This window comes from Pristis pectinata, chromosome 26, assembly GCF_009764475.1.
Source record: "Pristis pectinata isolate sPriPec2 chromosome 26, sPriPec2.1.pri, whole genome shotgun sequence".
NCBI lineage: Eukaryota > Metazoa > Chordata > Chondrichthyes > Rhinopristiformes > Pristidae > Pristis > Pristis pectinata.
In genome coordinates, this window is record NC_067430.1 from 31,518,932 (window position 1) to 31,545,768 (window position 26,837).

Here is a 26,837-nt window from a genome sequence, read left to right on the forward strand (position 1 = left end):
TGTGGGGAGGGTAACATTGTTTAGGTTATGGTTAGTGAAATAACAGATGTTGGATGGTTGGCACGGATTTGGTGGGCCGAAGGGCCTGTTTCCGTCCTGTATCTCTATGACTTTATGAAAGCATTGTTGTGCCAAATTAATACGTCAAACAACCCATCACTTTTACCATTGAGATTATAATTTACCTTGCTTTTGTTAAAGTAAACCTCATCAATAAAATTCAGCTTATCTAGCTTTGAATTTGCTGCCTCTGGTAGCATTTTTCTGAATGATTCAATGAAAGTGGCTACAATTTGAAACCTCTTCAATCTTGAACATTGTCTGAGAAGCTGGTCTGCATTATTTTAAGATGATTTGTTATTCAAGATTTCAAAATAAGCCTTGTCATCTTCTTCTGTCTGAAAGAATAAATGGTTTAGACAGAAAATTTAAAATTAACTTTTCACTTAAAGTGTACCTTGCAAAAAGGCAGCCTTTAGGTCTACTTACCAGTCTAAACTATCTGTGATTGTGGTGTACAGAACTGCCACATGAATTACCATCCTATCAGGCATCGTGTCCTAATATGGTGATACTACTTGATAGGTTAGAAGGGAGACACTCAGATTCTACTGCTTATTTTTCCAGCTGACCAACAATCTGCATTTATGACCTGTCAAAGGACATCCTGCACATTCCCTCCCTTGTACTTAGATTACCTCATTTGTTTACTTGGGATATTATTTAATGGTAAGATACAGATTCAAAAATAATTTTGAGATGTTAATAAGGAGAAAGACTTTGATCACAATTCATTGCTCTTTGTTAAACCTATGTCAAATATCAAGGAAATATATAAATGTTTCACCACAATAAAATCAAGAAAAGTTGAAAATTACTGATATAACCCAGTTAAATGGTGTCCTGGAATGTATAGCTGTTGGATTGAAATTCCTGATGAGATTAGCCATGGTGGTGGTGTCACTTATCGAAAGAATTTAGGAAACTGATGAAAGACCATTGGCCTGAAATATTAACGCTGTTTCTTTCTCCACAGATGTTGCCTGACCTGAGTATTTTCAGCATTCTATTTTTTACTTTAGCAAACACTCGGGTGACAAAATTCTTCAAATAGTTGATCACATATTCATTTAAATCTTGTACTTTGTAGCAAAATATTAATTCAGTATGAAAAATGGCATAACAGTTGATGAAATGATTATACATTCAGGTATGTTGGCTACTTTGAAACTCAAGCAATTTATTAAATATCTTAAAATCCCTATGCAGACCTGATGCATCGTAGTTGAATCAGCTGTATACATTTTCAAAATAAGTGTTTAAAAGTCCTGATCAATCCCGAGAGCAGATTTCTTTTTCCCCAGTGATTCTCTTAACTTTTAGAGAAAATATATCAGTGTCAACTGAATCTGGTTTTAAAGGTTAAAAAACATCCTAAGTTGTCTGAGGTGTGCTGAATACATAGGCTATTTTTTAAGAAGTTGTTACCATCTATTGATTTATTTTCTGTGTAATGTTAAGGATGAACCCACCGATAAACATTTTGGTGCAGGGACCAGTAAAATGGAACAAGAAATCTTAGCGCGACAACTGGATAAACAAAGAAGTGGGATCATTCACAAACAGGTGGCAGCTGGCCGTGAATTCAAAGGTTGTCCTTTCTATAGCAAGCCAGCTGTCGTTCACTTCCAGGTTAGTGTTGTAGATTCATTGCAAATACTTGAAAATCAATAAAACTGCAGATACTGGAAATCTAAAATTAAAACAGGAAATGCTGGAAATACTCAGCAGAATGAATTCTTTGAGTTTCGTTGAAGGACCTTCGACCTGAAACATTAACGGTTTCTCTTCCCACAGATGTAACCTGACCTGCTGAGTAGTTCTAGCATTTTCTGTTTTTATAATGCACATAGTTGTAGATTCAGTAATGTCAATGTATTTACTTCATTAGCTTTCTACATATACATTAAAGAGATAAAACAAGTCACCAATGTAAAGAAATGAGGGTAGGACTTCTTTGTTCAAAAACTGAATGTATTCTATAACGGTGAGGAGGATGCTGTCTGAAGAAACTACTGTCTCCTTTTATTTAAAATTTGAGAAGTGGGTGAGTTCTATTATGCATCATTGAGATTCATCATCTTGAACCTCTGTCCTATTATCCTGCCCTAAAATGCCAAGTGTTTTAAAACTGAGTTCTTATCCTTGACCTGCTGCCATTCGTGATCTTCACACTAAATATCACACCATACAGCACCCCTCCCCCAGAATAGAGAATCAAGCAGGTCTTTACCGGCTGCCATGGTCTGTCACTGGTGTATGGTTTACTTGCTGAATTAAGAGCCTATACCAAAAGATGTTGTACATAAACTGACCTTGTGTTACAGCAAACATCACCTCAGCCCTGTGCTGCACTGCATGATCAAAACACAATTTCAATCCAGGCATTTTTGTCAACAGTTTGTCATAATGTTACCAATGTACATAATGTTGTGTAAAAAATAATAGTAATTTAGTGGATTTATCTCTTGCAAACTGTGGAATACAGGTCACAAAACAATATTGGCAATTGAGTGTAGCTCAGCATCCACTTAGTGAAAGTGGTTTCCATCCCACTTTCTTTTCTGGTTGAGTTGCCTGTCTTCTATTGACTCCTGCTAATTTTGTTTATGTGGCTGCACTGCTGGTAACTTTATCCAGTCAGTGCCTTCATGCTGTTGTACCCTCGTCCAATTTTCACTTCTCAGGCAATCCTGTTTCTCTCTGGGGATTTGATCAGTTCAGTAAATTTCACAACCTTTTTCTTTGCATCTCATCATTGTGGATAATGTAGGTGCAGGTAGACTACTTATCTTGGAGTCTGCATACAGAACTAGAAGACATCAGGATAAAATTAACAAGCCTGAGGAAATACTTTAGATTGCAAGAATCTTTTCTTCTATGGACTGGTGAATATATGTGGAACAACCTTCCAATTAAAATATTTTAATGGAGTATCAGTAAGTGTTGTATAAACCTCATTCTTCCTGAGCTGTGCAAATGTTACACCAAGAGAACAATGATTAGCAATGTACAAAGATTTTACACAAGTCATAGATCTAGAAAGCCTATCCAACCTTTGAAGGTTTATCCCTGCAGAAAAATTAATTCCTCATCATGGCATCAAAGTGCATTTAGAATAATCCCAATATATTTCTTACATGATGGGCCAAAAAAAAAGAGTTACATTTCTTTAGCATCTTTCACAACCTTGGGCCATTCCAAAGTGCTTTATAGACAATGAAATACTTGTGCCTTTTTGGACTAATCCAAACATTCTGAGTTTGATTCTTCCAGATCTCTGTTCCACACTTATTTATTGCTCATTTTAACTTGTATCCTGTGTTCTTACTTCCTTGGTACATTAAGCTGTAATATCCAGGATCCAAGTGGGTAAGAACAAAGCTATCACATTTCAGAAAATACATTTCATTAGAAAAGACAAAAAAGAAAGAAGATGTTGATGCTGACATAAGCTAAAAATTTACCAACCTGTTTATTTTGAAATTTCTTCACTGAAAGCAATCTCTGTTTTCTACAAAAGTCTCAGAATGATGTGTTCATAGAAGAATTAGACTTTGTGATTTTTATGGTGCAGATTAGGTGAAGCGCAATTTAATTTTAATGGTAGAACTCTATGACAAGCTTCATTAACAATGCCAAATCAAGTTATTTCCAGTAAAGGATATCTAAAACCTGGTATGCACAAAGTAACCCCGGTTCCGACACAGATCAGGTGTGGACCATCCCAGAATTAAATTATAATGCTTCATCCTTGTTTTAATTTGAAAATCAGTTTGAAAACCCATTAATGTGGGGTGTTTGAAATCATCATTTCATCCGGGTTTGAAACCCAGATTCTCAACGTATTTCCTCAGGCTCATTAACATCATACTAATGTTTTCTTATTCTGCTACTTGGCTCAGCAATTTGTCCTGATCATTTGCTTGAGCAACACACTTTCCTTTGCACATTTTCCTGAAGCCAAGGGATGCTGAGGATACACACTGCATTGGCATTTGGCAGTGAGGGAGATGTTTTGATGTGGAGGGTCAAGACACAGCTTTGCAAGAGCCTACGCTCAGGTTCTGCAAGTTTCTGGCAGTTTCTATATTTTTTTAGATGGCCTGCACCCCTTTTTCCATTTTAATTTTTTCAATATTTATTCAATATTTAGTTTCATTGTTTTTGTTCTTTTCCTGCCAATTTATGACTGCTGACCTGAGCTTTGTACATCATGAGTCATGTTTCACTTTTCTCCAGCTTTCCAGAACCCCCTTTACCACGCTGCCAGCTCCTCACTTTTATAGGTCACAGGGTCAGCATTGCTCTGGCTTGACTTCTGACTGTTTCTTTTCCTTGCTCCATGTTGTTTGGTTCACTCCTCTTTAGGGATCTTTTGGCTACAGATGATGCAGTTGGATCCAGAAAATTGTCCTTTTGCCTTCAAGATGCAGACAGGCCTGCAGGTTTATGTCTTCTTACATCCTGGGCTTTTATTTCAGATATCTTTTGCTTTTCCTACTGCCCTTATTTCTGTAAGGGAACAGCATTTTGAAAGTCACTGCTTTCTGTTTGGCTACAGTTTAGTGTAGAGGATTAATTGATGTAATGTGGTAACTAATGTATTATTGCTGTAAACTGTGTTTTCTTAGAACTTTGATATTGGGAAAACATACAAGAAAAGGGCGACACTGATAAATGCTTCATACGGTATCACTTACTGTAAACTGATTGACATCAGTGATCACCTGAAAGACTTCATTGAAGTTGAGTGAGTATTATGTAAAACTAAGAGAATGTTTAATTACTAGTAAGCAGAGATATGATATTAAATAATGTTTGAGACAAAACTGTAATAGAACTGTCATATTCTACAGAATGAGAAAATTTTAATCCAATTTCAAAAAATTGCAGTCATGATGACCAAAGTCTAACCCGCAAAAGAAAGACCCTGCTGGCTTCTGGCAGGTGTTCCTTAACCTGCGCTGTTATGTGTGAGAAATAAAAAAAACGCAGACACTGGAAATCTGAAATAAAAACAGAAAACACTGGGAACATTCAAGTCAGGCAGCATCTGTGGAAAAACGAACAGATTTAACATTTCAAGTTGAAGACCCTTCATCAAAACTGGGAAACATAGAGGGATGTAGGGTCCCAGACCTGAAATGTTAACTTTGCTCTCCTTTCCACAAGTGTTGCCTGACCCGCTGAGTGTTTCCACTAGCTTGTGCTGCTACCAGAATGACTAACCCCCATTTTGATTACTTCCCTTTATATGGAGATTAAAATAAATCCCTTTATCTTGACATGAAATGTATTATTGATTTAATTACCAGTGATCATTGTGTAGATGCCATCACAATGTAGCAGAGCCCTTAAATGTGGAGGACAGTAGTCTAGTTGATTTCACAAGTGCTCTTTTTAATGGAAAAGTTCGTTCATGAAAATATGAATTCTCATGTCATGTTTGTGCTGTACATTGCTGCTGCTGTGATACTATTGAACTTCTATTGAGGTACGAGTTCACCAATACACATGCAGAATTAAATCTGCATGAAGCAGTTTAGCAAATACGTTCTTCAGTAACTTCCAGCTACTTACTGAAGTCTGGTAGTCAGAGATTTTAGAATTTGTTGATGGCAGCTAAGATTTGCAGTTCAGTGTTGTGCATCTGATATTATTAATAATTAGCAATGAAATAGTGTAAAATTCTGGTAATCTGCTGTCCAACCATTTGGAAACCCCGATAGTTTGGCATTTGGCTCACCAGGTAACGTTTGCCGAGCTCCCGGTTCCCATGCTCTCTTCAAACTAACTAGGGTTCCACTTCCCACATTCCCTTTAAATTTACTGGTTTCACTGGGAAATTTATTATAATACAAAGTAACACGTACAAAATAGTGAATTGAAAAAACCTGTGAGTGTATCAATGTGAATAACATCCAACAGTCCAAAAAATCTGCTACACCATCACCACCAAAGTCCCGAATGTGCCGGATTATCAGAGTTTTACTGCACTCTGAGATTGATAGGCTGGGACTGTTTTCCCTGGAGTGAAGGAGACTGAGGGGTGACCTGATAAACGTGTATAAAATCATGAGGTGCATAGATGAAGTGGATGATCATGGTCTTTTTCCCAGGGTAGGGGAGTCTAAAACTAAAGGGCATAAGTTTAAGGTGAGAGGGGAAAAATTTAAAGGGGACCTAAGGGGCAATGTTTTCACACAGAGGGTGGTGGGTATATGGAACGAGCTGCCAGAAGAAGTGGTCGTGTGGGTACAATTACTATGTTTAAAAGATATTTGGACAGGGTCACGGATAGAAAAAGGTTTAGAGGGATTTGGACCAAATGGAAGCAAATGGGACTAGCTCAGGAAGGCACCTTGGTCAAGTTGGGCCAGACATGGAAATTGTGTGGGCACAAGCTGAAGGACCACTTTATCATCACCACTTGTATTGCTGTCCGTGCCACTTTCACCCATTATTGTTGCAATGATCTACGTGCTCTTCTGTGCATCATTACATGGTGGTAAAACTGCTTTGCTTTATTTTTTGCCATGATCATAGTGGAAAGAGTTTGATTGAAAGCTGAGAGAAAGTTAACAGGAGTGTCCAGCTTTGTTCTTGAAGCCAGCTATTTAATATTGGCTTTTAACTAAACCTTTTAATCTTCATTGTGAGCAAAGATGTCCAATAAAACTTTCTACTCATCACATTTTTATTCCTAGATTCAAGCCTTCTGGTCCAGTTTCAGCTGGCATGTCCTGTGAAATGACAGTAATTTTTAAACCTATGGTAAGTAGAAATGAATAGATAATCAAAAATACTTTGTAAAGTATTCACCAGTCTCAGTAAGACCAGCCACTGGAAAGTTTTCTCCAGGCAGGTTCGTAACTAATTCCGTTTTGTGGGATGGTTCCAAGCATTTCTCCAGAAAAGGCCCAACTAAAAGCATTTCACATAAATTATCAGCCACATTACATACACATTGTTGAATTCTTTAGTTGGTGCAGCTTGTGGAAAGTGTGTGAGAAGGCCATGCCAGTGTTGCATGTATTCAATATCTGTAAGTCCCACCACATTCACAAATTGGATCTTGGATATATGTTTACAGGAACATACTTCTTGAAGACATGATGCATGGTTTTGGTGTGTTTTTTTTTATTGATTTGACTTTAATGGATTTAGAGTCAGACTTATCCACAAATTAATCCAACATATTCGGTATTTGCCTTGTGTATTTTTCACTTCTGTTAAATTACTAAATGTGACACTAACTAGCCATACAGATGTTAAATAATCTTGGAACAATTTATATAAGAGCATTAAAAGAAATAAAGAACAAATGAATATTGAAAGACATAAAAATAGCCGCAAGGATTAAGAATGTAACTCTGACATTTTATGCGGCAATGAGGTGTGACAGTGTTTCAAGTAATTTCTATAATTGTTTTAAAAATAATATTAAATTGTGATAGTAACGGTCTCAGTTTGGACATGCAAGTAACAAATTAGTGATTAAATGCACTTTTAAACTCATATGAATTATCTAATATACCTCATCTTGCATTTATCTATTGTATGACACATCCTTAGAATGGTCCAAAGCAATTCATAACCTATGTTCAAAGACTTTTTATGCTTCGGAGAATTTGAGCATTTCAGACAAGGTCTTTCATGAAGACTAGCACAGAATATTTGTTTAATTTCCTGCCACTTGCTTTCACCTCAGTATAATTTCTCTTGTCTCAGTCAAAAGGGGATTCACATTAGCTTTTGCTGATCTTTCTTCCTTTAATGTATATAGCTGGGGAAACACATCGGTACTGACATGATTCGGCAGACAGCTGAGGTGAGTTCGAGGAAGACAAAAAGACTAATGCTGAAAACTGACTGCAAAAGCTTTGAAAAGAAACAAGTTTAATAGGGGCTTAGAAAAATATTTTTAAAGTAGCAGTTGTTGGAGAAAAGAGTTTGATAAAGACAAAGATTTCTTTTATGCTTGAACTCAGCTAAATGAAGATCTTGAAGGAGAAATAATGTTTCGGGCTCAGACAGGATCCTTTACTGTTCCGCTTAAATGTACAACTAAAAAATGTGACGTAAGTTTTGGCACAGAGTATTTGCCTCCATGTAATGTTGTGTTTATTGTATCCACATTTAAGACAGAATAACTTTCCACACATTATGTTATACAAACTTGGCTGTTCTGAATTTAGAAACCTCTGTGTTTTAAATCCCTGGGCATCTAACTGATAAGCTCTCAGCCAGGGGCTTAAAGATTGCAGGAACTTGCTTACTTCTTATTGCATCCACTGGGACATCTGCTGTATCTGAGAACGACCTGCGAAGCACCAGCATTATTCGATTTGAGCTTAAAACAGAAAAGTATATTGCAGGAATAGGCGCTTCGGCCCACCATGTCTGCTCCAGTCATGATGCCAAATTAAATAAACACCAACTGCCTGCACATGGTCTGTGTCCCTCCATCCCCTGCCTGTTCATGTGTCTATCTAAGTGTCTTTTAAATGTTGCTTTCATATCTGCTTCTACCACTTCCTCTGGCAGCCCATTCCAGGCACCCACCACTCCCTGTGTAAACAATTTGCCTCGCAAATTTCCTTTAACCTTTCCCCCCTCACCTTAAACCTATGTCCTCAAGTATTTGACCTTTCCACCCCAGGAAAAAGACTCTTATCTACCGTATCTAATCCTTTCATAGTTTTATATACTTCTATCAGGTCGTCCCTCAGCCTCCAACACTCCAGAGAAAACAATCCATGTTTGTTCAACCTCTCCTTATAGCTAATACGCCTCCACTCCAGGTAGCATCCAGGTGAACCTTTTCTGTGCCCTCTCCAAAGCCTCCACATCCTTCCTGTAATGTGGTGTCCAGAACAGCACACAGTACTCCAAATGTGGCCTAACTAAGGTTCAATACGTCTGCAACATGACTTCCCAACTTTTATACTCAATGCCCCAGCCAATAAAGGCAAGTATGCCCTTTGCCTTCTTTACTGCCCTATCCACTTGTGTTGGCATTTCAGGGAGCTGTGGACTTGCACCGCAAAGTCCCTCTGTGCATTAATGTTCCTAAGGGTCCTGCATTTACTGTGTACTTTCCTCTTGCATTTGACCCCACAAAATGCATCACCTCATACATGTCTGGATTAAACTCCATCTGCCATTTTTCTGCCCAAATTTCCAGCTGGTCAATATATGCTATATCCTTTGATAACCTTCCTCACTATCCACCAGTTTTCATGTCATCTGCAAACTTACTAATCAGACCACCAACATATTTATCAAAATCTTTAACATATATTACAAACAACAGAGGTCCCAGCATTGATCCTTGTGAAACACCACTGGTCACAGACCTCCGGGCAGAATAACATCACCCCACTACTACCCTCTGTCTTCTATGAGCAAGACAATTTTGGATCCAATTTACCAACTCACCATGCATCCTATGTGACTTAATCTTCTGGACCAGCCTACCATGGGGGACCTTGTCAAATGTGAGTAAATCCTGTCCCTAAGAATCTTCTCCAATAATTTCCCTACCACTGATGTAAGGCTCATTGGCCTATAATTTCTTGGCTTGTTCCTCTTGCCCTTCTTAAACAAAGGAATGACAAAGTCTTCTTGCATCTTGCCTGTGGCTAGAGAGGATGTAAAGATCTTCATCAGAGCCCAGGCAATCTCCTCCCATGCTTCCCTAAGTATCCTGGGATAAATCCCATCAGGCCATGGGGATTTATCCACCTTAATGCCTTTCAAGCCACCCAACACCTCCTCCTTAATATTCACATGCCCTAGAAAATCAACACCCCCTTCATTTGTGTCCTTCTCCTTGGAATACCAATGTAAAGTACTCATTAAGGACCTTACCCACTTCCCCTGGCTCCGTGCAGTGGACCTACCCTTTCCCAGCTACCCTCTTGTTCCTAATAGAAATGCAAAATTCCTTGGGATTCTCCTTAATCCTACTTGCCAAGGACATTTCATGGCCTATTTTAGCCTTCCTAATTTCTTGTTTAAGTTCTTTCCTGCTTCCTTTATATTCCTCAAGGGCCTCGCTTGTTTTTAGCTTCCTAAACTTTACAAATGCTTCCCTTTTCTTTTTGACTAAACTTATAATATGTCTTGTCATCCAAAGTTCCTGAAGCTTGCTGTCCCCGTCTTTCATCCTCCCAGGAACCTGCTGATCCTGAACTCCAACTAATTAGCCTTTAAAAGGCTCCTACGTGTTGGATGTTTATTTACCTTCAAACAGCCACTCTCAACCTACTGCTCCTGCCTAATACTCTTGTAGTTCATCTTCCCTCAATTTAGCACATTCATCCAAGGACCAACCTTATCCTTATCCATAACTATCTTAAAACTTACAGAATTATGGTCACTGTTCCCAAAATGTTCCCCCACTGAAACTTGGTCAGGCCCATTCCCCAATATAAGGTCTAGCACAGCCCCGTCCCGTGTTGGGCTATTTACATATTGTTTCAAGAAACCCTCCTGGATGCGCCAAACAAATTCTGTCCCACCTAAACCCCTGGCACTAAGGGAGTCCCACTCAATATTGGGGAAGTTAAAATCACCCGCTACAATAATCCTGATGATTTTTGCATCTTTCCATGATTAGACTGTTTATGGTTCCTGCAGCTCCTGTTGGCTATTGGGAAGCCTATATTAAACCCCGTCAGATTTATTGTACCTTTCTTATTCCCGAGTTCAGCCATAGGGTCTCACTGGATGAGCCCTCCAGGATGTCGTCTCCTAGTGCAGCCATGACCTTCTCCCCAATCAGTAATGCAGCTCCCCCACCTCTTCTACATCCTTCTCCATCGCATCAAAAACATCTGCACCATGGAACGTTGAGCGCCAGTCTTTCCCATGGCTACATGATTGTATTTCCATGTACTAATCCAGCCTCTAAGCTCAACTGCCTTACCCATTATACTCCTAACATTAAAATAAATACATTCACATAATCATTCCTGCTGTAGTCATTATCCTGGCCCTGTCTGTTTCTTCCTATCAGACTGACTTGACTTAACCTCTACCTTCTCAACACTCCAACTTCTGACCTGCTGTTCCAGTTCCCACACTAGTTTAAACCCTCCCGAGTAGCACTGGCAAACCTCCCTACAAGGATATTGGTGCCCCTCCAGTTTAGGTACAACCCATCCCTCTTGTGCAAGTCTTACCTGCCCTGGAAGCGATCCCAATGACCCAGGTATCTGAAGCCCTCTCTCCTACACCAGCTCTTTAGCCACGAATCCTTCCTATTTCTGGCCTCATTAGTGCGTGGTACAGGGAGTAATCCCAACACTACAACACTAGAGATTCTGCTTTTTCAACTTTCGACCTAACTCCTTAAATTCTCAGTGCAGGACCTCATCTCTCTTCGTGCCTTTGTCATTAGTGCCAATATAGACCATGGCCTCTGGCAACTCACCCTCCCCTTTCAGAATGCTCCATGCCCACTCAGAGACATCACTGACCCTGGCATCAGCTTTTCCAAGTAAGCTCTGTGACCTCAGCTGGTTATCCACTCAGAGCTGGCACAGACTTGGGAGACTGTGGCTGAGAACTTCTCTTGCACAGTGCAACATTTTTGTGTGCTACATGAAGCTGTTTATTCAAAAGCCTGATCAATAAGCACAGTTGTATCATAGTAGTGCCCTTTTCGTTGGGCTCCAGTTGGTTCCAGGTCCTCTGTGCACAAGTCACACTAGCACACAGTGGTGTCAGACAGCTTTCAGCACATACTTTGGCATCTCCTTTTCAAAATCTGCATGTTCATGGCCCTCAGAGATGTGGGCCACTCATGCAGAAACATCTGGTGAAAAGGCTGGGGAAGACTTCTTCAGTGCAATTTAAAAGGGGACTGGCCTGAACAGATCCATAGCCACAGAGTAGAGAACAGGGACAAACCTACAAGTGACTGTCATTAAATTTCATTCTTACCCCTCGCTTCCAGTGTCTCTTGGAGCTCCCTGTCATCAGATCCTAGCCCAAACACATCCACCCCCCCCTTCTCTTCCTTTACCTCACCCTCAGTATATAATTGGAACCCAGCCACTTCCCTTGACCTTGTCCGTCCTCCCCACATCCACATTCTGCATTCTGTGACTCACCAAAGTTCCTCCCCTACCTCCGCAAGGTCGGAGCTGTAATGGGGGTCATGCCCTGGGCCTCAATACTACTGAGGGGTGTTCACACAAAACATACTACACTCTCACCCACCCTGTGAATCACTAATTTTACACACCTTTTAAGGCATCAAACAATTTTTAGGCTTAGCTTCTTCAGAAGCTTACTTAGCTCATCCCAATTATAATCTAAGAGAAAGTGATTTAATTTAGTTTAGGTATTGGTACTTGCAATATTAATATGCTAAGGCTTAATATTCCCAAGTAGCATTCCTGTGTTTGCAATTTCACTAGCTGCCATTAATTCATTGCTACTTATGTAAATAAATATCAAACAAGAGTACCAAGCAGTCCTATGGCAATATGACAGACATAAATTTCTAGTTTATATTTCAAAATATCTCACCCTTTTAAAAATGGTGGGAAGAACAATGGGGAAAAAGATTTCATAATTCTTTCCAAGTTTGGAAGATGCAACAGTTGGTAGGCAAATGATGTTAAATTGCTTTAAATATGGTGCGTATATTGTGGTTTAGAATGTCAGTTTAAGGGATTACAACTGTATACTTTGAAAAGTGTTGTTCAAGCATAGATTGAACAATATCTTTTGATTGGTTCCTGTAGCTTTCTGTGGATAAAACATTTGTCGATTTTGGCTCCCATGTTATTGGTAAAACAATTACACAGACCGTAACTCTGACCAATCGTGGAGCTCGGGGCACTCACTTTGAGTTTCTGCAAATGAATTTCACTTCATCAGTGTCTAAAGAGGTAAGCATACTCAGATGGCACTGAAGTTCCCAGAGTGTTTGGACACTGTGCCATATGACAAAACAACATTGTGGATCATTTTGTTCAAGTGGTTTGACTTGCTTTTGAATGCACTGTGCTGTAGTGTTCTATATTCTATGTTCTATGCATGTGAAGTGATATTTATTAATCCACTTCAGAAGCCTGAATATAAAACTTCTTTAATTATACTGAATAGTTGGGAAATAACTGATGTTGAATGATGTGTAGACATGGCTTCAGCAAGAATGCAGAACTCATGGTGAATCAAAGTTAACCAAAAAAAATGACCAAAGTTCCTGTTACCAGATGTGTTGGGGAACCCAGTCTTTGTGCCAAACTTTTCAAACATTCTGTGAGCTGAAGGAAATCTTGGGGGAATTTGTTTATCCCATCACAAACCTTCCTTGTGGACCTGTGCTAGGTGACAATGTAAATGCAGATAACAAGCTGGCTTTGGTGTGGGCAGCTCTGTCCTTAAGCGGCATTTGAATGGTGTTTGGTGCAGCTGTCAGGGGGAAAAATCATTACTGTGACAAATATGCAGACTGTGGTTAGGAGTCAAACTGTATCCTCCAACAAAGGACTTCAGTTGTGCTAATGGTTGAACATGAAACATTCCAGACAACTCCAGAGTTCTGATGAAGGGTCTCGGTCCGAAACGTCGACTGTTTATTTCCCTCCAGAGATGCTGCCTGACCTGCTGAGTTCCTCCAGTACTGTTTGTGTGTTGCTCCAGGTTCCAGCATCTGCAGAATTTCTTGTGTCTCATGTTAACGTAGAACATTTTGTGGTATTTTACATAACACTTTTGGTAATTTCATGTAAGATTTTATGCCATATTATTTGTACATACATTACTTTGTTTGTAGCAGTTGGTTACTCCTGGGTTGTGCCACACTTTGACCAGTTTTTCCCACCCAGATGGGATCAGTGTGAGCTCAGAGGACAGGTGTGATGGAAAGCTGAAGAAGGAGATTGGGAGGTTAAAAGAAGTGCTAGCTGGCATTGTTGAGAGACGGGAAAGCTGTTCTTGCCTCTGAGGTAATTGAAGCCCTTCCCCAGTACCTGGCATCCTCCAGATGCTTCTGACCTTCTCAGGCGGTCTGGATCGTGTCCTAGGAATGCACAAATGGGCCCCAGGGAACAGTAACTCCTTCCCCTGTTTGTCTCCACCAGGTTCTCCAGGGAGGCACTGAAGACTGAGTGAAACTCTGCAAATTATTTGACCGTGAAATGTAACAGTGGCAGTGCAAGCTCGCTTTAGGAGAAGCAGACAAACTTCAAACAGGCCTAGGGAGACAGGACAGGAAATGAGCTGACCATCCATTTCCCAACATGGATGATCAGCTTCCAATTCCTGATCTTTGTTAAAATCAGAGCTAATGACGATGAAATGGTCCAGTGAGGGCTATGGAGGCAGACGCTGGAATCTGGAGCAACAAACAATCTTCTGGAAGAACTCAGTGGGGGGAAAGGAATTGTTGACGTTATGGGCTGAAACCTTGCATCAGGACTGAGTTTGGACCATTACTCATGGAAGTGTAGAACAAGAGGTGACGAGTTGAAAGATTTTAAGGTAGCTTGACAGGATGAATGCTCAGAGAATACTCTCTGTCAACCACGGGCCGTGGCTTCAGATTAAGGGATTGCCCATTTCAGATGGTGATCAGAAGCAATTCCTTCTTTCAGGGGGTCACAAATCTTTGGAATTCTGTGCCTCAGAGAGCAATGGAGCCTGAATCCTTGAATACAAGGAAGACCGAGATAGATTTTAGTCTATAGGGTAGCCAAGGGTTATGGAGAACAAATAGGAAAGTGGAGTTGAGGTTAAGATCAGATCAGCTAGGCTAGGGGGATTATATGCCTTGTCTTATTTCTTATAGATCTGTTCATATTTAGATGACTGCTGTATAACATGCCTTTACTGTTTTCCTAGCCAGGAAGTAAATCGACTCCTTCAGCAGAGATTGAAGAAAGTAAGTTTCATGGTTCTGAAGTGGCATTTACGTGACCATCATCCTGTATAAAACAAGTAAAGAATGAGGTTGCCAGTGCAATACAATGGCCCAGAAATTTGATGCAACATTTTGATGGACAGCACCATAGAAATTTATCAAAAACTGATGCAGTTCCAGAGATTGTAGCATGGTCCCGCAAAGGGGAAGCTCTGGAACACAAAGGCCACTGGCCACACCGCATGTCTGACGCCACTCTCTCAGTGGACTATTGTGATCACAAGAACCGTGCTTCAACTGCAGGAGCAGGACCTGGGTGGTTACTGGGGAACCTGGCAATTAAGGTGCACTGTATTCCTCCACTATCGTCCCCAGGTTGTTCTTCAAAGATAATCTTTTCTTTTTTCCAGATGAATGTGTCTAGAGATGGGAAACAGACTTACCCTATCCTTGCCACACACCTCTAATGAGATAAAGTCCCACTGTTTATTGGTGACACACGCTACCCGTTTCCATTCCACCATAACATGTAGTTGATTAACGAGGCAGGTTTGCCTTCTTGCATAACTCTGGAGCCACCATGCATTTTATGCATGAATGCAGAGAAAGCAAGGATTTCACAATTCTAATACATGGAATGCAGAATATAACGTGTGCATTATAAAATTATTCTCCTGTGGTCTTGATTATCGCTCGCACAGATACCCAACGAAGTGCCAATTCAATTTATAGTTTTACATATTGAAGAAATATATTCATGAAATTTCACATATAGCACAAAGCCTACATGTGAAATTTTGTTTCAGAACATTACCCAGAAGTTCTAGCGCACCCCAGCGGGTACTGTAACGGCCACAGCATCAGGGAGTGGGAAACTGAGCGCTGCACCCATTGGGCCTATGCAGTAGCTGAGGACGGGGCGGACAGAGGCAGTTCCACCTTAATCTGAATTTGAAACATCTAAAATAAGAGGCCACTTTTTCAATAGAGGAATTATTTATAAATCATCCTGATATTTATGTGGGTCCATTATTGGGTTCAGCAAGTCAAAGCCTGTATGCGTACAAGTTCACCCAGTACAGAGAGAGGATGCACAACAGTTGAATTTGCATTCAAGTTAATTAGGTGGGGGTATTTTAAAATTTTGAACCTTAACTCCAGTCCATCTCTAACTTGTCCACTTGCAATTTTTATGATGGGACAAAGGTCAGGCAGGCAGCCTGCTCCTTGGAAGGATGTCAATTTAGATATGTCAGTGAGCTTTTGATTTAGCCTGCTTTGCTAGCTTAACTGTAGGCGACTAGGTTTCCTAGACTTCATAATGCCCAGCAACTGAAGCAAAGTGAGGACATTTGTGGGAACACACTGCTGCTTCTGGGCTGGGGAGGACAGGCAAGATTTTCCCCATCAGGGCACCACCCCATACCCCAACCCCCCACTTCCCATCAGGCACACCAGCCCATAACGTCAGGGATCAGGTCCCATGCCGAGAAAATCTGGGATCAGATACCCAGCCTATTCGCCAGAAAAAAATTAAATAACCCAGCTTGTTTGAACTTTTCTAATAAATATATCCTGTATATACTCTTAGTTTTGGTGTAGTGAATCTTGTTCATATCTTCGCCAGTGTCTCCACATCTCTGTGAAATAATTTGCACTCATGTCCCTTTCAGTACATCCCAAAGTGCACTACAGCCACATCTTTACATGGAGATTTATACAATACACTGACTCCGTGTGATCTAGCCATGGATCTATGCATTTTTGATATTCCTTCTCTGTTTTTTACTTATGTCATTTTAGAAATGAATCCCAGATTTTGGTTGTTTTATGATCTTATTAACTTGTCTCAAATTAGTGATTGGATACCTGTACCCCAGGTTTGTTTCCTCTGTAACCCATTTAGATGTTTATTATCCAAGTGTACTTTCTCTTTCCTACAATGCACCACTTCATTTGTACTTATATTCAAATTAGTCACATACAGACATTCTGTAAGATTATTAATGCCCTGTTCTATTTATTTGAACTTCCAGAACATGAAGAGGATTTGTTTATCATTGATCACCCAGTCTCCAATGAGATCAAAATTGGCCAGGTAGGAACAGTTAAAACAATGGTGAGGGGAACTGAATTCTCAAGTCTTGCGCAGACTTCAACATAGTGGAAGGCAGAAAGAGATTTGCCGTAAGCCAAGCACACTTTAAAGCAGTCTAGATAATTATTTTAAAAAATTTTAAAGTTTGTAAGCTATATAGCAAGGAATTTAAAAAAAACAACTGTAGGGAAACAGAGTATTCAAGTAATAAAAGTAAAGAGGCAGAGCGAAAGTGGTAGAAATCATTAATTTGGCCTCAATTAGAATAGAATGCCTGGTACATCAGCACAGTGGGAAGCAGCCAAAGGTGAAACAGTGAGAGTTCAGGGCCAACATGTTCCTGTAAGAGTAAAACCCAGGAGTAACAAGTAGAGGGAACTCTGGATGCCAAAAGATATTGAGGGTTGGATAAAGAGAAAAAAGGATGTATGAGGAGTGTTTGATTCCTCTGGGCCTGTACTCGATGGAGTTCAGAAGGATGAGGGGGGATCTCATTGAAACTTACCAAATGCTGAAAGGCCTGGATAGAGTGGACGTGGAGAGGATGTTTCCATCAGTGGGAGAGTTCAGGATCTGAGGGCACAGCCTCAGAATAAAGGGACGTCCCTTAAGAACTGAGATGAGGAGGAATTTCTTCAGCCAGAAGGTGGTGAATCTACGGAATTCGTTGCCACAGAGGGTGATGGAGGCCAAGTCATTGGTGGGGGGGGGGTGGTTAAGGGTTACTGGAAGAAGGCAGGAGAATGGGGTTGAAAAAACTAGCCTTGATTGAATGGCGGAGCAGACTCGATGGGCCAAATGGCCTAATTCTGGTCCTATATCTTATGCTCTTATGGTCTCAGGAAGTAAATAACAGGTATAGAGAAGTAAAGATGGGGAAGCCTGTTGAAGGTATGAAAAGTGTAGGGAGGCGCTTAAAAAGGAAATTAGGAAACTAGATCATGAAAAGAATAACCAGGGAAAGAGTAGGGCCCATTAAGGACAACAGGGGCAATCTGTGCATGGAGCCAAACATGTAGGTGAGATCCTAAATGATACTTGTCATTAATATTCACGAAGGAAACAGTCTTTGTAGTTGAAGGAGTCAGTGAAAGGGAAGGTGAAATTCTAGTGCAAGTCTCCATAAATAAAGAGGAGGTATTCAATGCCTTAGCGGGTTTAAAGGTGGATGAATCCCCGGGGCTGGATGAGCTTTATCCCGGGCTGCTAGGGGAGGCAGGGGAAGAGATTGCAGGGGCTCTGATAGATTCTTAAATCTTTGCTGGCCACAGGTAAGGTACCAGATGACTGGCGTAAGCAAATGAGGTCCCCCTTTCCAAGAAGAGCAGCAGAGAAAATGCTGGTAATTACAGACCTGTGAACCTAACATCAGTAGTAGGGAAAAAATTCTGAGGGACAGAAACACAAGTTGATAGGGTGGTAAAGAAGTACAACATATTTGCCTTTATCAGTTGTGGTATTGAGTATAAAAGTCACGTTGCAGCTCTGTAAGACTTTAGTTAGGCCACATTTGGAGTATTGTGTGCAGTTCTCTTCGTCTCATTACAGGAAGGATGTGGAGACTTTGCAGAGTGTGCAGAAGAGGTTCACCCGGATGTTGCCTGGATTGGAGAGTATTGGCTATAAGGGGAGGTTGGACAAACTTGGGTTATTTTCTCTGGAGTTTCGGAGGCTGAGGGGAGACCTGATAGGAGTTAATAAAATTATGAGAGGCACAGATAGGGTAGATAGTCAGTTATTTTCCCAGTGTGGAAATGTCAAATACTAGAGGGCATAGAATTAAGGTGAGAGGGGAAAAGTTTAAAGGAGACTTGTGAGGCAAGTTTTTTTACACTGGTTGGTATGAGTATGCTGGGTCGAATGGCCTGTTTCCATGACTCTATGACCCGATGACTCTCTCTACTCCTTGTCCATGGACAAGTGCAGAAAGGATCAGCTAAGATATCCCGATATTAATTGGCCAAAAGGGATAAGGAAAAGGAGTTCCTATATTGTATGAAGGATTGCTTGATGAGCTTATGTGAAAATTCCAACAAAGGATCCACCAGTGAAGAATGAACCAGAGCTGTAGGAAAGATAAAAATAGGACAGCAGCTGGGCAATAGTGACCATAATATAACATTTAAAGCAATAACTAAGAAGGACAAAGGCATGAAGGGTGGAAGGTCAGAGAAGTGTTGACACTGGGACCAATATAAGAGAAAAAGAATGAAAGTGTTATAAAACGGCAGTGGGAAATATTTAAAATTATATTCACAAAAATATATATATATTGCTGAATAAAGAACAAACCATTATCTGTTGAGATAATAATTAGGGTAAAAAAAAGTGATAGACTGAGTAGATGGAGAGTAGGAGGACACATAGTGAGAGCGAATATGAATAGACCAAGAGAGAAATGAACAAAAGGAAAGCAAAGAGGCGCAATTAAATTGTTAGGAACGTGAGAAAAAGTAAGGAAATTCAGGTAGGAATAGAAGGGCTAAAACAAATAACTTGGAGAGAATAAATCTCTTGTCCAGACTAATCCCATTAGTGGATTTTCAAGGCAGTAGCATTGCTACATCATGTATCTGCAGAAGCTGCAGTGCCTGAGGACTGGTAGAGAGCAAACAACAGAAAGTGGAATCCCAACTGAAGGAAAAGATAGAAAAAACGTCCAGAAACCTGAAAATAATATTGAATAGCAGCGCTGATTTCAAAATTTAGTGAAGTGTTTTAAGGTATAGGAAAGGGAGAGATAAGGATAACACAGTAGATGCAAACCATTTACATATTCAAAATGGTCTTTGTTAAGGTGCCACGTGGTAGATTAATGAACAATGACAGAGCACACTAAATCAGGGGGTAGATGGGTAACTGTATAGCCTGGTGGCTTTAAGGCAGAGTGTAGAGGAAAGATCATAAAGGTAGAAGGGAGGTCATGAAGTCCTAGAAAGATCATTGGTGGGACCACAAATGTTCACAATCTATATTAACAATTTCAACTTGTAATCTACAGTACAATTTTTAAGTTTGCAGAAGAAACCAAACCGGGAGGGATAGTCAACAATGAGGAATACCAAAACAAAAATACAATGGGCATGTAAAAAAAGTTTTAAGTTTCAAGATATACTTGTGAAATGTAGAGGGTTGAGTGACCTGCATCAGGGTCTTGACCCAAAACGTCAACCAACCCTTTGCCTCCACAGATGCTGCCTGACCCACTGAGCTCCTGAATCCAGTCTCTTGTGTCTCCTTATGAACTGTAACTCTTTTGTAACCTGTGGGACTGTCACCCTAAAATGATGCAAATATGCATTCCAGCTTGATCCATCAGTTATTCTTAAGAAGTTAACTACGTATTACACTAGATGACTTTATTTTATGCCAGTGTCCTGGTTAGGTAAACTCTCTGTTCTTTAATGCACCTCTATGCATTGTTCTTTCATAAAATAAGCCAACAACCCATCATTCTCTATGCCTATGCCAAGGCATTTAGCATGTCACGGTATACCATTCGACATACTTTGTAGTGTGTGTCAGTTTGAACACATGCTCCCTGGTCATGCATCATTTGATGCAAGCAAAATGAGGGTGGAGCAACAAACGTTAGCAATTAGTAGCAAGGGAAAACAGTAGCAGATGACTCGCAGCTCGAAGAAACGCCAGGTTTTCATGCAGAGTATGTGAAGGACAGTAATTCAATGCCAAAGGAACTGTGGCCAAACACATGTGGCCAATCCTCCGGCCTCACCATCTGCTTCTTGCCCTCTCTCTTCCCACAGTGTCCACAGCAGCCTCTTTTTGGTAGATGGTCACTCTCCTATGGTTCAAATCATTATTAGCCTTCTTGTTCTGCAAGAGGCTGGGAGTGTATTCCTGTGAGGGAGAGTGGGACTCGATAGAAGTGATCTCCTGGACTAATCTTGATCATCTGAAGGGATCAGAGAGGAATTTCCAGAGTTTTGCCCCCAAGCTAATCTCTGTTATAGTCTCTGCTCCCCTACCTGAAGGAGAGGTCTGAGGAAAAGACCATAAAGTTCTGGGGCTGCAAAGGAGCTTAATACCTTCCTGAGTGCTCCTTCTCCACTTTACTGTGGTCATGGATGAGAAATTCCCCGGAGGCATTGGGATGCTGCATTTCTCCTAGGAGACTTTTTGGTGTACAGCACAGAAATGAGCCCTTCGGCCCAACTCATCCCTGCCAGCTGTGATAACTAATCCCCTTGCTCACATTACTCCCAAATCCTTCTGTGCCTTTACTATCCAAGTACCTGTCCAAATGCCTTTTAAACATTGTAGTTGTATCTATCTCTACCACTTCCTCTGGCAGCTGGTTCCATACACCCACCACCCTCTGTCTGAAAAACTTGCCCCTCAGATCTCCTTTAAACTTCTCCCCTCTCACCTTAAACCTGTGCCCTCTAGTTTAAGACTCTCACAGCCAAGGAAAAAGACTCTGATTATCTGCCCTATCTACACCACTCATAATTTTAGTGCCCACATTGTCTCAATACTGCTTCAGCTTGACACAAGAGTTCAAGTTACTTTGCCTCTGGAGTGTAGTCACCTTAGGTTGAATTGTCTCCCATTAGCCCTAAAGATTACTCCACTCCTGCACAAATCTTTTTGAATGTGAGGTGCAACATTATGACAAGCAAGACTGAGAAAAGCATTGGGACAATGATGCAGCCTTGTTTGACACTGGTTTTCAGCGAGATGGGCTCTGTTGTAGACCCACTGATATGATCATTATTTGCATGCAATCATGGAGCAAATGTAAAATGGAGATGAAATTCTGTGGACAGCCAAATTTGAGATGGATGTTCCATATTCTCTCCCAAATGATGAAATCAAAAGCTTTACTGAGGTCTAAAGGTGACACATATAATGGCTCTGTTGCTCCCTGAATATTTTTTGGAGTTGTCACTCAGTGAAGATCATGTTCTCTGTGCCTCTAGGTGCCTTTTTGGCCTCATTAATCACCTTTGAACCCTCAGAACTGAGAGTTATTAATTTTCTCCCACGATCTACCTATTTTGAATCTTCTCTCATTCTGTTGAATTTAGTCCTTTTTCCAATTTGGAGCCTTCTTTATGCCCCAGGTCATGCTGAACCTTGACTATGCTCACTTTACAATGTATGATTAATTTATCCAATCAAAATGGACGCTGCTTCTCTTGAGCAGTGGGTCATAAAGCAGCCACACAGGACATCTGCCAGTTTCAAACCTTCATCACTTGTGCATTCTTTTCATACACAAACTTCATTTAAATCACGCACCACCCTGCTCTCACAGCCTTCCTATGTCTTCACTGTACAAGCCCTCCTTGTATTTGACATTCCCAGCGTCAGGTTTCCAGCTTTCACTTTTACACAACAACATCATTCGCTTTCATTTGAAACTGCCACCTGCCCTTAACATACATGTTGCCTACCTCATTTTCAGACCTTGTTGAGTACACAGCTCCCGGTCATTAGACTTATTTTCCATCTCTGCTGCATCCCCTATATTTCCGGCAGCTCTCGTTGCCTACAACCACAACTGCTGCAGCTCTGTCACTCTAACATGTACCAAAACATTGTTGACTTTTTTGAGACAGCTTGATTAAAGCTGTCATTCAAAACATTGTCAGTCTGAAAGAAGAACAATGCCATCAGTCACCTTCCTTGGTAATGTTTCTACTAATTACTCTTCAGTTAATGCAGTTCAATGTTAGGCATGCTTGCTCCACTGGAGGCTTTTAGATTCTTTTGGATATTAAAACAACAACAATTCCTTCTGCACCAACAGAAGCTTTGAGGTCCTGCATTCATTTATTTACTTGATAATAATAACTTCTTAAAACATGAGTAATTCACAAATATGCCACAAATATGAAAGTTCCTTTTTTTCAAGCAGCATCCTCGAAATTTCCATCATGCTTTGAAATAGCATTTAACCTGTGATTTTTCCCTCTCATCACCAGGTAGTTCTGAGGCTTCACTAAGTGAAATATGTTGTTCAAATAATGCAGTAATGTAATCTTTGGAATCTGGTTTTCACTGGAGTAAGGGTTTAATGTGCTATCTTTGCACAACAGCTACCACAGAGTAAATACTACTACATTGTGCCTTAGAAATGTACCCTTCTGGGATGTCTTTGACAAAACTGAATCGGGGTGGTATGAATGGCAAGTTCTGAACCTTTCCATAAAGTGCCTTGTGGCTGATTGGCAACATAAGCTTTAGTGGACATATTTAAAAACATCTCAATAATAGATGAATATTTTAAACAGTTTAAACACAACTCTAACATAATTGTTAGTGTTTTGTTTGCTTTACTGTGGTTGCTTGCAGTACAAATATTGATAAATCAGAACCAGATTCAGGTTTATTATCACTGACTTACATGTCATGAAATTTGTTGTTCTGTGGAAGCAGTACAGTGCAAGATGTAAAAATTACTATAAATTACAAAATAAATAGTGCAAAAAAAGGAATAATGAGGTGGTGTTCATGGACCATTCAGAAATCTGATGGCGGAGGGGAAGAAGCTGTTCCTAACTCTTTGAGTGTGGGTCTTCAGGCTCCTGTACCTCCTCCCCGATGGTAGTAATGAGAAATGGTCAGTCTTTGATAAAATAATACCTGAAATCTCCAATTTACTATTCATTGCTTTTGCAGCTGGCTTTTATTGCTATAATTCATCGTGTCCTTTTGTTTACTGAATTATTTTAGGTCACAAAGGATAGCATTGACCCATTTTCTTCAATCAAGTTGCCAATTATCTTTCTGCCTACAGTCCCTGGCAACGCACAGGCAGATCTTGAGTTAGTATTTCCTTATGGAGCCCACAAAAATGTAAGTCAAACCGTTAACATGGAACAATTTAGGTGCCTACTTGGCTCATCTGGTGGAATAATTGTCACTGAATCAGAAGGCAGTACATTCAAGTCCACAATGGGCAAACATTTTTTAGATTCTCATTGCAATGTGGGTTTTCACCCACATTTCAATATAACAGCAGCTTCCATAAATGTAGTGCCTTTAGTAGAGTCATAGAATCATACACAGCATGGAAACAGGCCCTTTGGCCCAACTCGTCCATACCGACCAAGTTGCCTATCTGAGCTAGTCCCATTTGAACATAAGAACATAAGAAACAGGAGCAGGAGTCGGGCACCTGGCCTGTTTAGCCTGCTCTGCCAGTCAATAAGATTATGGCTGATCTGGCTGTGGACTCAGATCCACCTACCTGCCTTTTCCCCATAACCCTTAATTCCCTTTCTATGCAAAAATTGATTTAACTCTGTCGTAAATATATTTGCCTGTGTTTGACCCATATCCCTCTAAACCTTCCTTATCCTTGTACCTATCCAAATGTCTTTTAAATGTCTTAACTGTACCCACCTCTACCACTTCCTCTGGCAGAACGTTCTGTATACCCACCACCCTTTGTGTGGAAAAAATTGCCCCTCAGGTCCCTTTGAAATCTTTCCCCTCTCACTTTAAACCTATCCCCTCTAGTTTTAGACTCCCTACCCTGGGGAAAAGACTGTGGCTCTTCACCTAATGTAACAAAAAATTCCCAGGGCATCCTCAAACAAAAAAAAACTTTAATTCCTTAAACCAAGGATCTATGGATACCCCAGATTGTTGTTCCAGGATTATATGTTTTGTTTGCAGTGAGTTGTACCCATAGCCAGCAAGTCTTGTAGAACTCCATAGCCATTACTAAGGGGAATACTGTTGTGTACTTTAAACATGAAATTTCTCCCACTCTTCTTTCATTCAGTGTCAGAAGCAACGTTGAGTGTTTCTACTCCGAGGGCTGTGGATTCTCAGTCATTGATTATATTGAAGACTCAGATCAATAGGTTTTTTGAAATGTTAAGGGAAATGATGACTGGGAAGGAAAGTAGGATGGAGGTTGAGGATCAGCAGCGATTTATTGAACAATAGAGCAGACTTGTTGAGCCGTGTGGCTTATTCTTGTTCCTGTTCACCAAGTTCCTGTGTTCTCTTTTCTGCCCAAGTTATTCTGTTTTCCCAGAATCATTCACCACTGTAGTTACAGATTACAGGTGATTACAAAATCCATTCCCTTGTTTTCCTCAGAAAATTGTGCCAACTGAATCATTATTTAGGGTTTAACAATTAATTCCTACCAGCTCATTGGTTCCTGTGAATTACTTCAGTGATTTGTTTCTCTAAATAAATATTTCCCTGGAGAAACCATAATGCTCTGCATCAGAAGACGAGGTCTTAGAATTTCCTGGCATTGGGGAGCTACTTGAGCGTACCACTTACCTACAGCACACAGACACAAATCCCATAGTGTGGCAGTGCCAGAAAATGCCCTCTCATCAGAGATTCTGAAGAAAAGCTCAGCCATGCCTTCTGACCGCCATGTCAAGCATGTCGAGAAACATATTGGCATTCAAGTGTTCAAAAACTACCAAAAATTAATCAACCAATTTAAACATAAAATGATTAAGTAATGAAAGAATGCAAAACACTGACAACGTCAAAGAACAATAAAATAAACAATAAAATAATAAATACAGCTTAAAGCTCACCTAGTTCCCTTGCAGCCATTCCCTACCTTTGAAATAAATGGAGTTTTTGTTCCTGAACCAGACCTAACTTGTCACAGGTTTGTGCTGGAGATCTGCTGCAAGATAAACAGAAATCATTAAACTTCTCTCAATGGAATAGATTCAGTGTCAATTTTATTCTCTTGTAATCAGAATTTTGATTTTAATAGTGGTCAAGGTTAAGGGCATTGGCTTGAATTGGTATATTTATGTCTGGAAGTTTAAAACAGGATTTAAATATATTTATCTCTTATAATGAAGACAACAAAGACAAACAAATAATAGATATTATGTAAGGCTGCTGACTTCTCAAACCTGCTGTGAACTTAATTAATAACATTTTGCTCAACAGATTATGACGAAATGAATTCATTACAAAGAAACCTGTGTGTTGCCGGTGGACCCTGAGCTGGTATTTTTATAGTTTATAGCTTTAGTAAGGAAGGTGCAGAAATAGTTATGGTGTGCTGTACCTACCATTTATATCTCCTTAATAAACAACTCAGCTCTGTGTGATTCTCCTTTAGCTGCGACACAGGCTGTGTCAGCTGAAGAGTTTCCTCTAGCACCAGCTGTTGGAAAGTGAGCAAAACAGGCCAGGTCACAAGGCAATGTTCATTGTCACAGAATGAGAATATATAAGACAAATGGCTTCTAATCTGTTTGAATATTTATGTAACAAAATTCTCTTAGAGATTTTTATGATGCAATATGAGCTTGTACTATTCCAGTTTGAATTCCACCACAAAACAATAACATTCTTGGAACTATTGCAATTATTTAATTAGGCACAGCAGGTTATACAGATCAGCCCTAATGATTTGTTTTTTCTGCTCCTAAAAATAGATCCCCATTAAAGTTCAAGCACAAGCCGTTGACGTACCAGTCTGGGTTTCAAATCCTAATATAGACTTGAAAATCTGCATGTATGACCGACTTTATCAAGATGCCATCCGTGTTCACAACAGGTAAGTTGATAAGAGAAAGAAATGGCCCTTTATGGTAGAATGCATTTGATGTAAAGAGAGTGGAGGTGAAACACCAAGTGAATCTGCAAAACGGCATTTCTATTTCAGATATAACAGATTTTTCAGAACATTATTCCTGGTAAGGGTCACTTTAACTGGTGCACCTTTCCCAAGACTTTACCTTATCACGACACAGAAAGAAGCCACTGAGCACATTGTGTCCATGTTAGAGTCATCGTCATCGAGGCATACAGCATGGAAAC

General features: G+C 40.2%; 1 protein-coding gene across 1 annotated transcript in view; it reads left to right on the plus strand.

Annotated features, from left to right (window-relative positions):
* cfap74 (cilia and flagella associated protein 74) overlaps positions 1 to 26,837 on the plus strand; it is a 143,720-nt gene that overhangs the window by 49,413 nt on the left and 67,470 nt on the right. The window contains 9 exon segments of the mRNA XM_052039017.1: positions 1,522 to 1,692; positions 4,695 to 4,813; positions 6,771 to 6,837; positions 8,055 to 8,144; positions 12,825 to 12,971; positions 14,929 to 14,999; positions 16,925 to 17,045; positions 23,748 to 23,870; positions 26,453 to 26,574. Coding sequence (XP_051894977.1) covers positions 1,522 to 1,692; positions 4,695 to 4,813; positions 6,771 to 6,837; positions 8,055 to 8,144; positions 12,825 to 12,971; positions 14,929 to 14,999; positions 16,925 to 17,045; positions 23,748 to 23,870; positions 26,453 to 26,574 — 1,031 coding nt within the window.